Genomic DNA, 9,723 nt, shown 5'->3' with positions numbered 1-9,723 from the left:
TGTGGAAAAAGAGAACTTGACTTTATTCAGAAAGTCTACAAAATACAGAAGGCGGATAACTCGCTTACTGTAAGTCAGAAAAATAAATAAATTCCGGGGGCCGGGCAATTGTTTTTAAAAAACATTTTTTGGTTGTTTTTGCCATCCGGCTTCTCCTAAGTATAAGATAAAATGTGATTTATTTGCAGATATAAAATATAAAGTCCAGCTCAGGGCCACACACCACTTTTCCCGGGCAGTGGGCGCTGGGCTCTGGCTGGGGAGAATAACTTAGATTCGTGCAATAAATAAACAGGAGGGAGGAGCAGCTGTATAGTTGGGGGCGGGCAGGCGGGGGAAGGCTCGGGCCGGGCTTCCCAAGAGAATGGCGATCAATGGCAGTAGTCAGCCCCCCTCCCACAGGGTGGACAGGTGGGACCCTTCCCTTTAAGGACCCCTATCCCAGGCTGCAGAACCATAGGATCTGTCTTCTCATCTCCCCACCGCCACAGTGGTCACCTCCTTGGTCCCCTTTCTCTTTGGCTGGCCAGCTCCCTGGCTGCAGGGAGAGCCCAGGGTTGAGCCTGGCCAGCTCCTTCCCTCTCTTCCATCTGCGTCACCTTCTCTCTCCCTCTACTTCTCTTCACCTGACTCACAGAGAGCCATCTCCCAGGCCACGGAGGCCCTTTCACCACCTGTTCAGGCCCTGGCCGCTGTCCCCCTGACAACCATGGCTGGAATCTCAGGGCAGCGTGGGAAGACAGGGTTCCAGCTCCACCACTAAGCATATGTGGCCTTGGGCACGTCCGATAGAGGCCTGTTTTCTCATCTGTTAAGTGGGCTTCACTAGGTGATTTCTAATGAGTCTTCCAGCTTTGGAAGGCCAGGCATCCGGGTGCAAGGCAGAGGCGGGAGCATCAGCTTCCCAGCTAGACAGCCCCACAAGACCCATACTGGGCCAAGCCTAGTCCTGTATCCCTGGCGGGTGGGGAGGGGCTGATGGCACAAGCTGAGCTGTTACAGAATGAGGGGTGGCCGTCTTCCCCTCGATGGCCGTTCTCTAATCCGCTCTGTATCCCCTCCTCCCAAACTAAGAAGTCTGAAATTTTCTACCAGAGGAAACCCCAGACCCCGACCCCACCTACCTCCTACCTCATCACCGTTGCCCCTCCCCAGGGCCATTAGGTCCCAGTTTCAGGGGCCGCAGGAGGAAGACAGGCTCTGGGGAGGGAACGTGTGTGTTCACCACGGGGGCTGGTGGCTGCAGAGATATGGCACTTGGAGACAGAGACTGCGCTTAGGCACTTAGGGAAGGCAGCTGGGGTCAGAGGGGCCTGTGGTTTGGAGAATGGGCGTGGGCGGAGCGAGCGGGGCTCGGCGGCCACTAGGAGCAGGCGGCGGGGCCGGGGGCGGGGCCCGGACCGGGGGCGGGGCCGGGGCTCGGGGCTGACTTGACGATGGTGATGACGCTGGCCGGAGCTACCAGCGCGGCGGGCCCGCGGGCGGCGGCCACGGAGCGGGCGAAGCCCTGCAGCGCCTCGCACTTGCCGCGCAGCGCGTCGAGCTCCAAGCGCATGGCGGCGTTCTCGCGCGCCAGCTTGTCCACCTCGCGCTCCAGCTCCGACTTCTGCTTCTGCAGCTCCTCTTTCTGGCACACGCGCTTCACGCGGCAGCTGGCTGCGTAGCCGCGGTTCTTGAGTGTGCGGCGCCGCTGCTTGAGCCGCGTCACCTCCTCGGCTGAGAGCCCGCGCAGGTGCCGGTTCAGCTCGCGCACCGACAGCCCCATCAGCGCCTCGTCGGACAGGTGCGGCGTGTTCTCGCTCAGCTCGCGCTTGATCTGCGGGCAGCAGGTCGGGCGCATGGGGAAACTGAGGCCCAGGGTCACAGTGCGACCTGCGGGCCCAGAGCTCTGGACCTGGCGCGCAGCAGGTGCTGGGGACGGCTCCCCCTCCACCGCTAGTGTTCCCCCTTCACCGCCAGGGGCACTGAGGTGGTGGCTGGACTTGCTCCAAGACTCGGAAGGGGAGCAGTAATCCCGAAAGGGGAAACCGGGCCAAACCGGGATCTGAACACAAAAGGAGCCACCCCAGAGCTCAGCCCGGATTCTAACCCAGCGACCGGGCCTGGACTCAGCCGGAGAAACCCAGGAAAGCACCTTTGAAGTCCTACAGCCCAGGGAACGTTGTTCCGATGGGGAAGCAGGTCCAGAGAGGGAAGTGACCTGCCTCGGGGCACACAGCCTGTGGCCAGAGCCCCGGCCTCTTGGTTCCCAGCCCGGGGCCCTTTCAGTGGCTTCACGAGTGCTGAGCCACTCCTGGGGATTCCAGGAACTGAAGGGGAAGTTGGGATGGGAGCTCAGCGGGGGGCAGGGAGGGAGGGGAGGACCAGAGACAATAAGGGCTGCCTTCTCACCTTCAGGGCTTTGCTGGATAAGGGATCCACAGACATGTTTGCAGAAGGTGCCCTCTGGGCTGAGACCTAGGGGAGACAGGAGGCCAAGGTCAGTTTTTTTTCCCACTTGGAATAAAACCCAAACACACTACCTTGGCATTCAAGGCCCCCGCTGTCTTAGAACTCATCTCATACCACTTTCCTCTGGCCCAGTGGTCCAGCCACAGTGGCCTCACTGAGTGGTTCATTCCAGCCTCAGGGCCTTTGCTGTTCTCTTTACTGTTCTCTTCCCTGTTATCTCCCCATAGACTCTTCATCATTTAGGTCTTTGCTCAGTGCCACCTGTTCAAAGAGGTCTAGCTATCCAGCTAAACCACTCCTCGTGCCATATCACATAACCCCATCTACTAACCCACAGGCACCCCAGACTCATTTCCCACTACCGCCCGCCTCCATTCTGCACTCCAGCCACAAGGAATTTCTTTTTTTTTTTAATATTTATTTAATTTATTCATTTGGTTGTGCTGGGTCTTAGTTGCGGCAGGCAGGCTCCTTAGTTGAGGCACGTGGGCTCCTTAGTTGTGGCATGCATGTGGGATCTAGTTCCATGACCAGGGATCGAACCTGGGCCCCTTGCATTGGGAGCACGGAGTCTTAACCACTGCGCCACTAGGGAAGTCCCAGAATTGCTTACACTTCCTCTCACCCTATGCTTTCTTGCCTTTGGGCCACCCCAAACCTTGTGACACTTCTCCCCCCACCCCCACTTTATCTGGCAGACTCCTACTATTCAGCCTTCTGCCCTGGACGTAGACATCTCCTCCTCCAGGAAGCCCTCCCAGGCTCCTAGGACTTGTTCAACACCGCCCACCCCAGCAGTTCTCCCCTACGTTGTAATGGTCTGTTTCCTGGACTCCCTACCAGACAGGGAGCTCCACAGGCAAGAACCAGGCCCAGGCAGCTTTGGGTGCTGAGGCTGCCAGCACAGGGGCTGGCAGGGAGCAGGCACCGGTGAAGTGTGAATGGGTCTATGACACTGTCCGTCACCCAGCTTGTCAGAGTCTGAACCGAGTGCCAAGCCCAAGCCCCGCTGAATACCATCGAGAGACAAACCTCCTGGCCCTACCTCCGATTCTTCCTGCTTTCCATCTGCCTCCTGGCTTCTGCATGGCAGGGATGGTACACAGACACCAGGAGGATGGGAAGGGAGCAGAAGGGATTCTATCCTCATGACTGGCTCCCAGGTGGGGTATGGGAGAGGAACATGGGATTAAGGGTAAAGCCTGGGTTTGAGTCCCATCTCTCTTTGCTCCAGGCTGTGTGACCGTGGGCAAGCCACTCCACCTCTCTGGGTCTCCACTTTCCCATCTGTGGGATGCAAACAATACCTGCCTCGCAGGGTTTTGGTGGAACTAAGTGGTACAAACCGGAGAGGTCAGTGAGCACCTGGGTGGTTATTAGAATTGCTGAGTCTGTCCAGGAGGGGTTGGGCCTGTAGCAGTTCCTGGGACCTCGCTTTGATTTGGCAGCTCCGGCTGGCCAGAGCCACACAGGAAAGGTCCTGAGAGACCGTCTGGCCCCTGCCTCCTCACTTCACCCAGGGGGAGGTGGAGACAAGAGAGGGGCATCTCTTGCCTGAAGTCACACAGCCCGTGAATGGCTGCCTCCCCCCAAATCAGGAGGAATTCTGAACACCTGTAAAGGCCCCAGGACTGAATCCTGATCCCTTTCACACCATCATCACCCCAGTTCTCCCAACAACCCTGTGAGACCAGAGATGTCAATAGAGTAGTCCAGGGTCACACAGCTAACAGGGGGTGGATCCTGGGACTGAGGCCACATTGAGCCATGTGTCTCCTCCCAGTGTGGCCCTTACAGGGCACCCTCTCTGGGCCCTGTTTCTCCAACCCTGTGAAGCGGAGGACTTGCCAGTCTACGAGGCTGCCCAGCTCTGATGTGCTAGGATTTGTGTCGGGTCTGCTAGGGATACGCAAATGACATACAGATATCCAGGCCCCCTGGCCGGTTGTTCAGGGAGCTGGGGCGTTAGGTGACACCCAGGCGGTCTGGGCTACACGGAGAGCCTAATGGGAGAGGGGAAGCCTCTCCTGACGTAGGTTAACTGAGAGCCTGCTGGGTGCTGAGCACAGGGTGCTAGGGCTGATGCAGAACTTGGGAGGCATGGCCCCTCGGATACGTCATTTTTTCCTCTCTGGACCTTGGCTTCCTCACTTATAAAGTGGGGACAATCATCATAGTATTAGCGTGTAAAATACAAGAGGCTTAGACAAGACCAGAAGTGGCAGATGGTTGGTTTATCTCACCATCGCCCCTCCCTCCACTCCTAACACAGACGTCAGTAATCAATCACAGCACTTTTTCCCACTGAGGTTGGACACAGCCCCTGAATCTTTCTCAGCATAGCACTGTTTTCCACTGAGCTTGGACACAACCTCAGAATCCTCGTCAACACAGCCCTCCAGATTAGGCCCAAGAGGAAATTGTTGGCCATGCCCTCTTCTGTCTAATGGCTGAAGGCCCCACCCCCTCTGCTGGCTGTGATTCTAATACTTTGGGGCCCTAGGGAAGCTTTGAACCTGTTCTTCCCTCCTTTCATCTTCCTCCTCCTGACCTGGCCTCAGCAGCCTCAAGCACATGCTGGATGTCAGCTGAGGCACCTATGTTCGCGCAGGAATGTCCTAGCTCAGCAAAGTCAGGCAACCACAGAGGGAGAGTCACAAGAAGGGGGACCTTTCTGATAACCTCAGGCTTTCAGTCTCCAACTCCAGGCCAGGGGCTGCTGGGCTGTCAGCCAAGGGGCCAGGGTCCTCCACCAGGCTGCCTCAGCCAGTCCGGTAGACCTGGGACCTGAGACAGCAGCTGTTCCAACCTCCTTGTTCTGTAACTGAAGCAACAGGGCAGCTGTTTGGCGGCAGTGGTGGGTTGGAACCCAGGAGTCCCGACCCCCAGCTCAGGGCTCTTTCTTCTTTGCCAGTCACCGCACTTCCCCCACGCCCCCAGCCCTGCTTCTTCCCTTTTTCTTCTTGAGGCCGGCAGAGCTGACCTCTGGGGTCTGCAGGTTCCTAACATTCCCTTGGCGGCCTGGAGAATGAACTTACTCTTGGGGGATTGACAGCTGCCCTGCCCAGTCAGCAGGCACATCCCCGGCCCCCTAGTAGACGGCCCACCCGCTGGCATGGGCTCCTCGCTGACTGCTGAGCCATTTTGCTTCCTCTGTGAGGACAGAGGGAAAAAATGTGTTTTCCTGGGCCTTGGCAGCCAGCACTGGTGGAGCCTCCTCCCTGCTGGAAGGGGAGCAAAGCTGGGAGAACCCAGCTGGGAAGTGGGAGCCTGGGGGTCCAGCTCAGGTTCTGCCACCTGCTCACACCCGCTGTGTGACTTCAGGTATGCCACTTCCTCTCTCTGGGCCCAACACGCCAAACCACCAAGCCTAGGGTACCTCCTAGCACTGACAGTCTCAGAGTTTAGAGTGTCAGATTCTGGCCCAGAATGGAGCTCCAAGACCACTAGCAGAGTAGAGACCCTGGAGGAAGGGAAAGGAAATCAGGGAAGGCTTCTTGGGGGCAGGGGCATGAGAACACAAACTCAGAGACTATCAGCCTCAACCCTCCCTCTGCTCCACTTGCATAGCCAGGGACCACTTCCTCTTTCAGCTGAACCATGACCAAAGCCACCTCCTCACTGGCCTCTAGTTGTGCCTGCCTCCACCTCTGACCCTACCATCCATCCTCCCCCAAGAGCTGTCAGAGGGAGCATTACTGACACAAACCTATAAACCTGATCATGTTCGGCCCATTTCAAAACCCTAGGACGCCAGCCTCCCTTCCAGCCCTTTGGGCCTCCACTATGTTCTCTCCCCACTCTCTTCCAGGATCCTCAGGCTGACAATAAATGAATGAGCACCCAGTAAACTCGACCATCTCTGCACTTTTCCCAGAGGGTCGCACGGGGTGTGTGTGGAGGGGGGTGGGGGGAGGATGTCACCTGGACCCTGAAGTATCTGCTCGCTTTGGAGAAACTGCTTCAAGAATCCTACAGCCCATGCCCAGGCTTCTTGCTTCCCTGGGGTTCCCAGGCCTTTTTCTCTAGGTGTTGTGGAGTTCTACCAGAATACTGACCCAGTGCTCATTCATTCATTCAATCAGCAAACACCCAAGAAGCACCTACCCTGTAGGTGCCAGGCTCAGTGCTGGGCTTCCTTAGACCCAAAGTTGAATCAAAGCCCCTGCCCTCAAGGCATTCATAGATGAGCCTCACTTGAACTGACAACCTGGTTGACTGGTCACCTCCTCAGGGAAGCCTTCCTTGATTGCCCTGGCTAAGTCAGAGCTCTGTTATATACTTTCTAACCACAGTGACTTCCCCCTCATACCACCCATCTCAGCTGTGGTTTTACATTTAGGTTAGTGGCTCTTCCTTCAACTTCATCTCCCTTCCTTGACTGTAAGCTCCCAGAGGGCAGGCTTTGGATCTGATTTGTTCACCATGTTATCCCCAGCATCTAGGCCTTGATGGGCTCCATGGCAATGCAGGCTAAAAGTGTTAGGACTGAGGGAGGCACAGAGGCCAAGGGAGCCGACATTGGGTCCTGGACCCTACTGAAGGCCCAGGGGTGGTTCCATGGGAGGTTAAACCTCTCAGTACTAGCTTTCCATCTATGACTGAGTCAACCAGCCATTCCCTCTTGCCCCCCACCCCCCTGGTCCCTAGCCCTACGCAGGGATGTTTCTTGTCCAGCTTTGAGGATGGGCCTGCTTGATTCCTGTGCTCCTGGCGGCCGCCTCCCTTACTTGGACTCCACATACTTCTGGACACCCTTGGCCTCAGCCTGGGGTGGTCGGCTCTGCTTTCTCTCCCACAGTTCCCCTGGAAATTAGTCTGTGTGTGCAGGCTGCCATACCTCCTCCATTCTACTCCCATCCTACCACCTTGGATGTTACCTAGTTCCTGTTGCAGATGGGGACATGGAAGTTCCCAGCTGTGGTAGCTGCTCAAAGATTCAAAGTTAAAAGTTTACCTGATCGGACTTCCCTGGTGGCTCAGTGGTTAAGTATCCACCTGCCAATGCAGGGGACACAGGTTTGATCCCTGGTCTGGGAAGATCCTACATGCCGGGGAGCAACTAAGCCCGTGCACCACAACTACTGAGCCTGCGCTCTAGAGCCTGGGAGCCACAACTACTGAACCCATGTGCCTTGAGCCTGTGCTCTGCAACAAGAGAAGCCACTGCAATGAGAAGCCCACGCACGGCAACGAAGAGCAGCCCCCCTCGCTGCAACTAGAGAAAGCCCACATGCAGCAACGAAGACCCAATGCAGCCAAAAATAAATAAATAAATTTATTTTTTTTTAAAAGGTAATCTAATCAAGCTCAATGCCCTCCTCCCAACCCCCATGATTCTGTAGCCTTGTGGGTGGGAGGACAGGGAGGGCAGAATAGGACCAAGGAATCCCTAACCCCCAGCCCACCCCTCAGCCTCCCTCAGCAGGGGGCTGATGGGGAGGGGGCGGGGCGAGGTTGGGGGCCCCACCCCTCTCGCATTACCCCCTCATGCGCCAAGACCAGCAGTCCCACTGCTTGTTTTCCATGCCTGGCCCAGGCCCTCAACTATCTCCTCAGGTCCAGTCATCCATAGGTCTGTCTGACTAGTCCCACCTGTGAACTGAAACCACCAGGAGTGCAGAAACCAGCTCCACCCCAACCTTGGGCTCTCACCCTCCCTGACCCAGCGGGTACAACCTCTAGAAGCCAGACCACCCAGAGGAAGCGTGGTGTCCCTTCCTACCTCCGACTTTTGCCGTGGGTTTTTCTGGCTCTTCCTGTTTCTCCTGAGACTGGAAGGGTTGGGCAACCCTGGGGATGAAGGAGAGTCCTGAGGGGAGTCTGTCTTCCCCCAGCTAGCCAGAAAACCTGGGGACAAGGACCTGGACCCCAGCCTACTTTGTTGCCAGACCCACTAGGGTGCTGGGGCCAGGGGTGGCCCCCTCACCTCGTCGCCCAGACGAGCCCGGTGGGATCTTTGATATTTCGCCCCACCCTGTGGCTGAAGGCGCCGGCTCTGGGCGGGGGACAAACACCGCGGGTCACATGGCTGCGGTCCTGGGAAACTCCGGGGAGAGCAAGGGCCTGAACGCCGCCGGCTGGTGGAGAGGAGACAACCCGGGAGAGAATTCCCGGACCCCTTGTGACTATGGACTGGGGCGCTTCTCTAGCTGCGTCCCTATTCCGTGTTTATTGCTGTGGTCACTCTCTCTCCGAGGTACGCTCCGCTGGTACATAGGCGCCAGGATCCTTATCCTCCTGGGAGCGCGCGGACGCACACACACACACACACACACACACACGCACACACTCACACGCACACTCCCCAAGGTACACGGCGCAAGCACGCACCTGACGGCATACCCAGGAAGGTGGCCAGGGAACACACACGCACGGCCGCCCTCGGACGTAAACAAACCGCGCACGCACGGCCCGCGGGCACCGGTCCAGGGACTGTTCTCACCGAGTCACGTACTTTCACACACCGCTCCCGGCCCCGCCTGGGCGGACGCTGACGCTCGCCAGCCCGCGCTGTCCCTTCCTGCCTGGCTTCGCCGCCTCTCGGCCTGCGCCCCCCAAATGGGGCCCCTAACCCCCGCACCCCGCCAAGCTTGCTTCGGCCGCGTCTCGGCCCCGCCGGACCTCTGCCCTTCCCCCCCCACAAGTCGTCAAGCCAGTCGTCCCGGCGAGGGATCCACGGGAGCACCGACTGAGTGAGCCCCGGAGCCCTGCCCCAGGCACGTTCCCGGGGTGCGGAGACCCTGCCGCCTCCGGGTCCCGCGCGCCCGTCCCGGTCCAGGACCAGCGACCCTCACCCGCCTCTCGGCCTGCTTCGCCTGGCGTCCCTGGCACTCGCGGGTCCCGCTGCCTTCCGAGCTGCTGTCCCGGCCCGCGCCCTGGTCAGTCTCCCCTCAGGTCCCGACCGCGGGTCGCTCCGAGCCCGGCTCCCGGGAGCGACGCGCCGAGTTTTGTTGTGGGGCGGGAAGCGCAGGGGGCCGCGCGGAGTTGTAAGGCGAGCTTCCCGGAATTACTCACTCACAGGATTCCTTTCATTCATAAAAACTCAGTCATGCGGTGACGTCACCTCCCCGGCCGCCCCCCGGCCCCGCAGCGTCCTCCCAGCTCCTCAGCCCCGCCCCCGGCCAACTCCGCCCCGGAAGACCCCGCCCACATCAAGGCCACGCCCCCAGAATTTTCAATCCCAGTTAGAGCGCGGCTAGGGGCGTTCACGTGACACCTCACTAGAGCCGCTCGGATGAAGGTGTCATTTGTCTCATTTTACAGTCGACA

General features: G+C 58.4%; 1 protein-coding gene across 3 annotated transcripts; it reads right to left on the bottom strand.

Moving 5' to 3' along the window:
* MAFF (MAF bZIP transcription factor F) lies at positions 1–9,723 on the bottom strand. Of its 3 annotated transcripts, XM_033405059.2 has the most exons (4): positions 9,249–9,466; positions 8,177–8,244; positions 2,392–2,457; positions 1–1,816 (listed from the first exon to the last, which is right to left on the bottom strand). In XM_033405059.2, the coding sequence occupies exons 3-4, from the start codon at positions 2,425–2,427 to the stop codon at positions 1,364–1,366; spliced, it is 489 nt and encodes a 162-aa protein (XP_033260950.1). In that variant the 5' UTR covers positions 2,428–2,457; positions 8,177–8,244; positions 9,249–9,466; the 3' UTR covers positions 1–1,363. The 3 variants fall into 3 exon arrangements, with proteins under 3 accessions (XP_033260950.1, XP_049550040.1, XP_004279527.1); XM_049694083.1 differs by lacking the exons at positions 8,177–8,244; positions 9,249–9,466 and adding an exon at positions 9,473–9,723; XM_004279479.3 differs by lacking the exon at positions 8,177–8,244.

The sequence above is a fragment of the Orcinus orca genome, chromosome 11 (genome assembly GCF_937001465.1).
Source record: "Orcinus orca chromosome 11, mOrcOrc1.1, whole genome shotgun sequence".
Taxonomy (NCBI): domain Eukaryota; kingdom Metazoa; phylum Chordata; class Mammalia; order Artiodactyla; family Delphinidae; genus Orcinus; species Orcinus orca.
Note: the sequence above shows the minus strand (reverse complement) of the source record. Positions and strands in the feature narration are given on the sequence as shown.

Bases quoted from the DNA above. Each gene is read 5' to 3' on its own strand.
- MAFF (XM_049694083.1), bottom strand. The intron at 1,817-2,391 runs GTGAGAAGGCAG...TGCTGCCCGCAG, and splicing joins TATCCAGCAAAGCCCTGAAG to ATCAAGCGCGAGCTGAGCGA.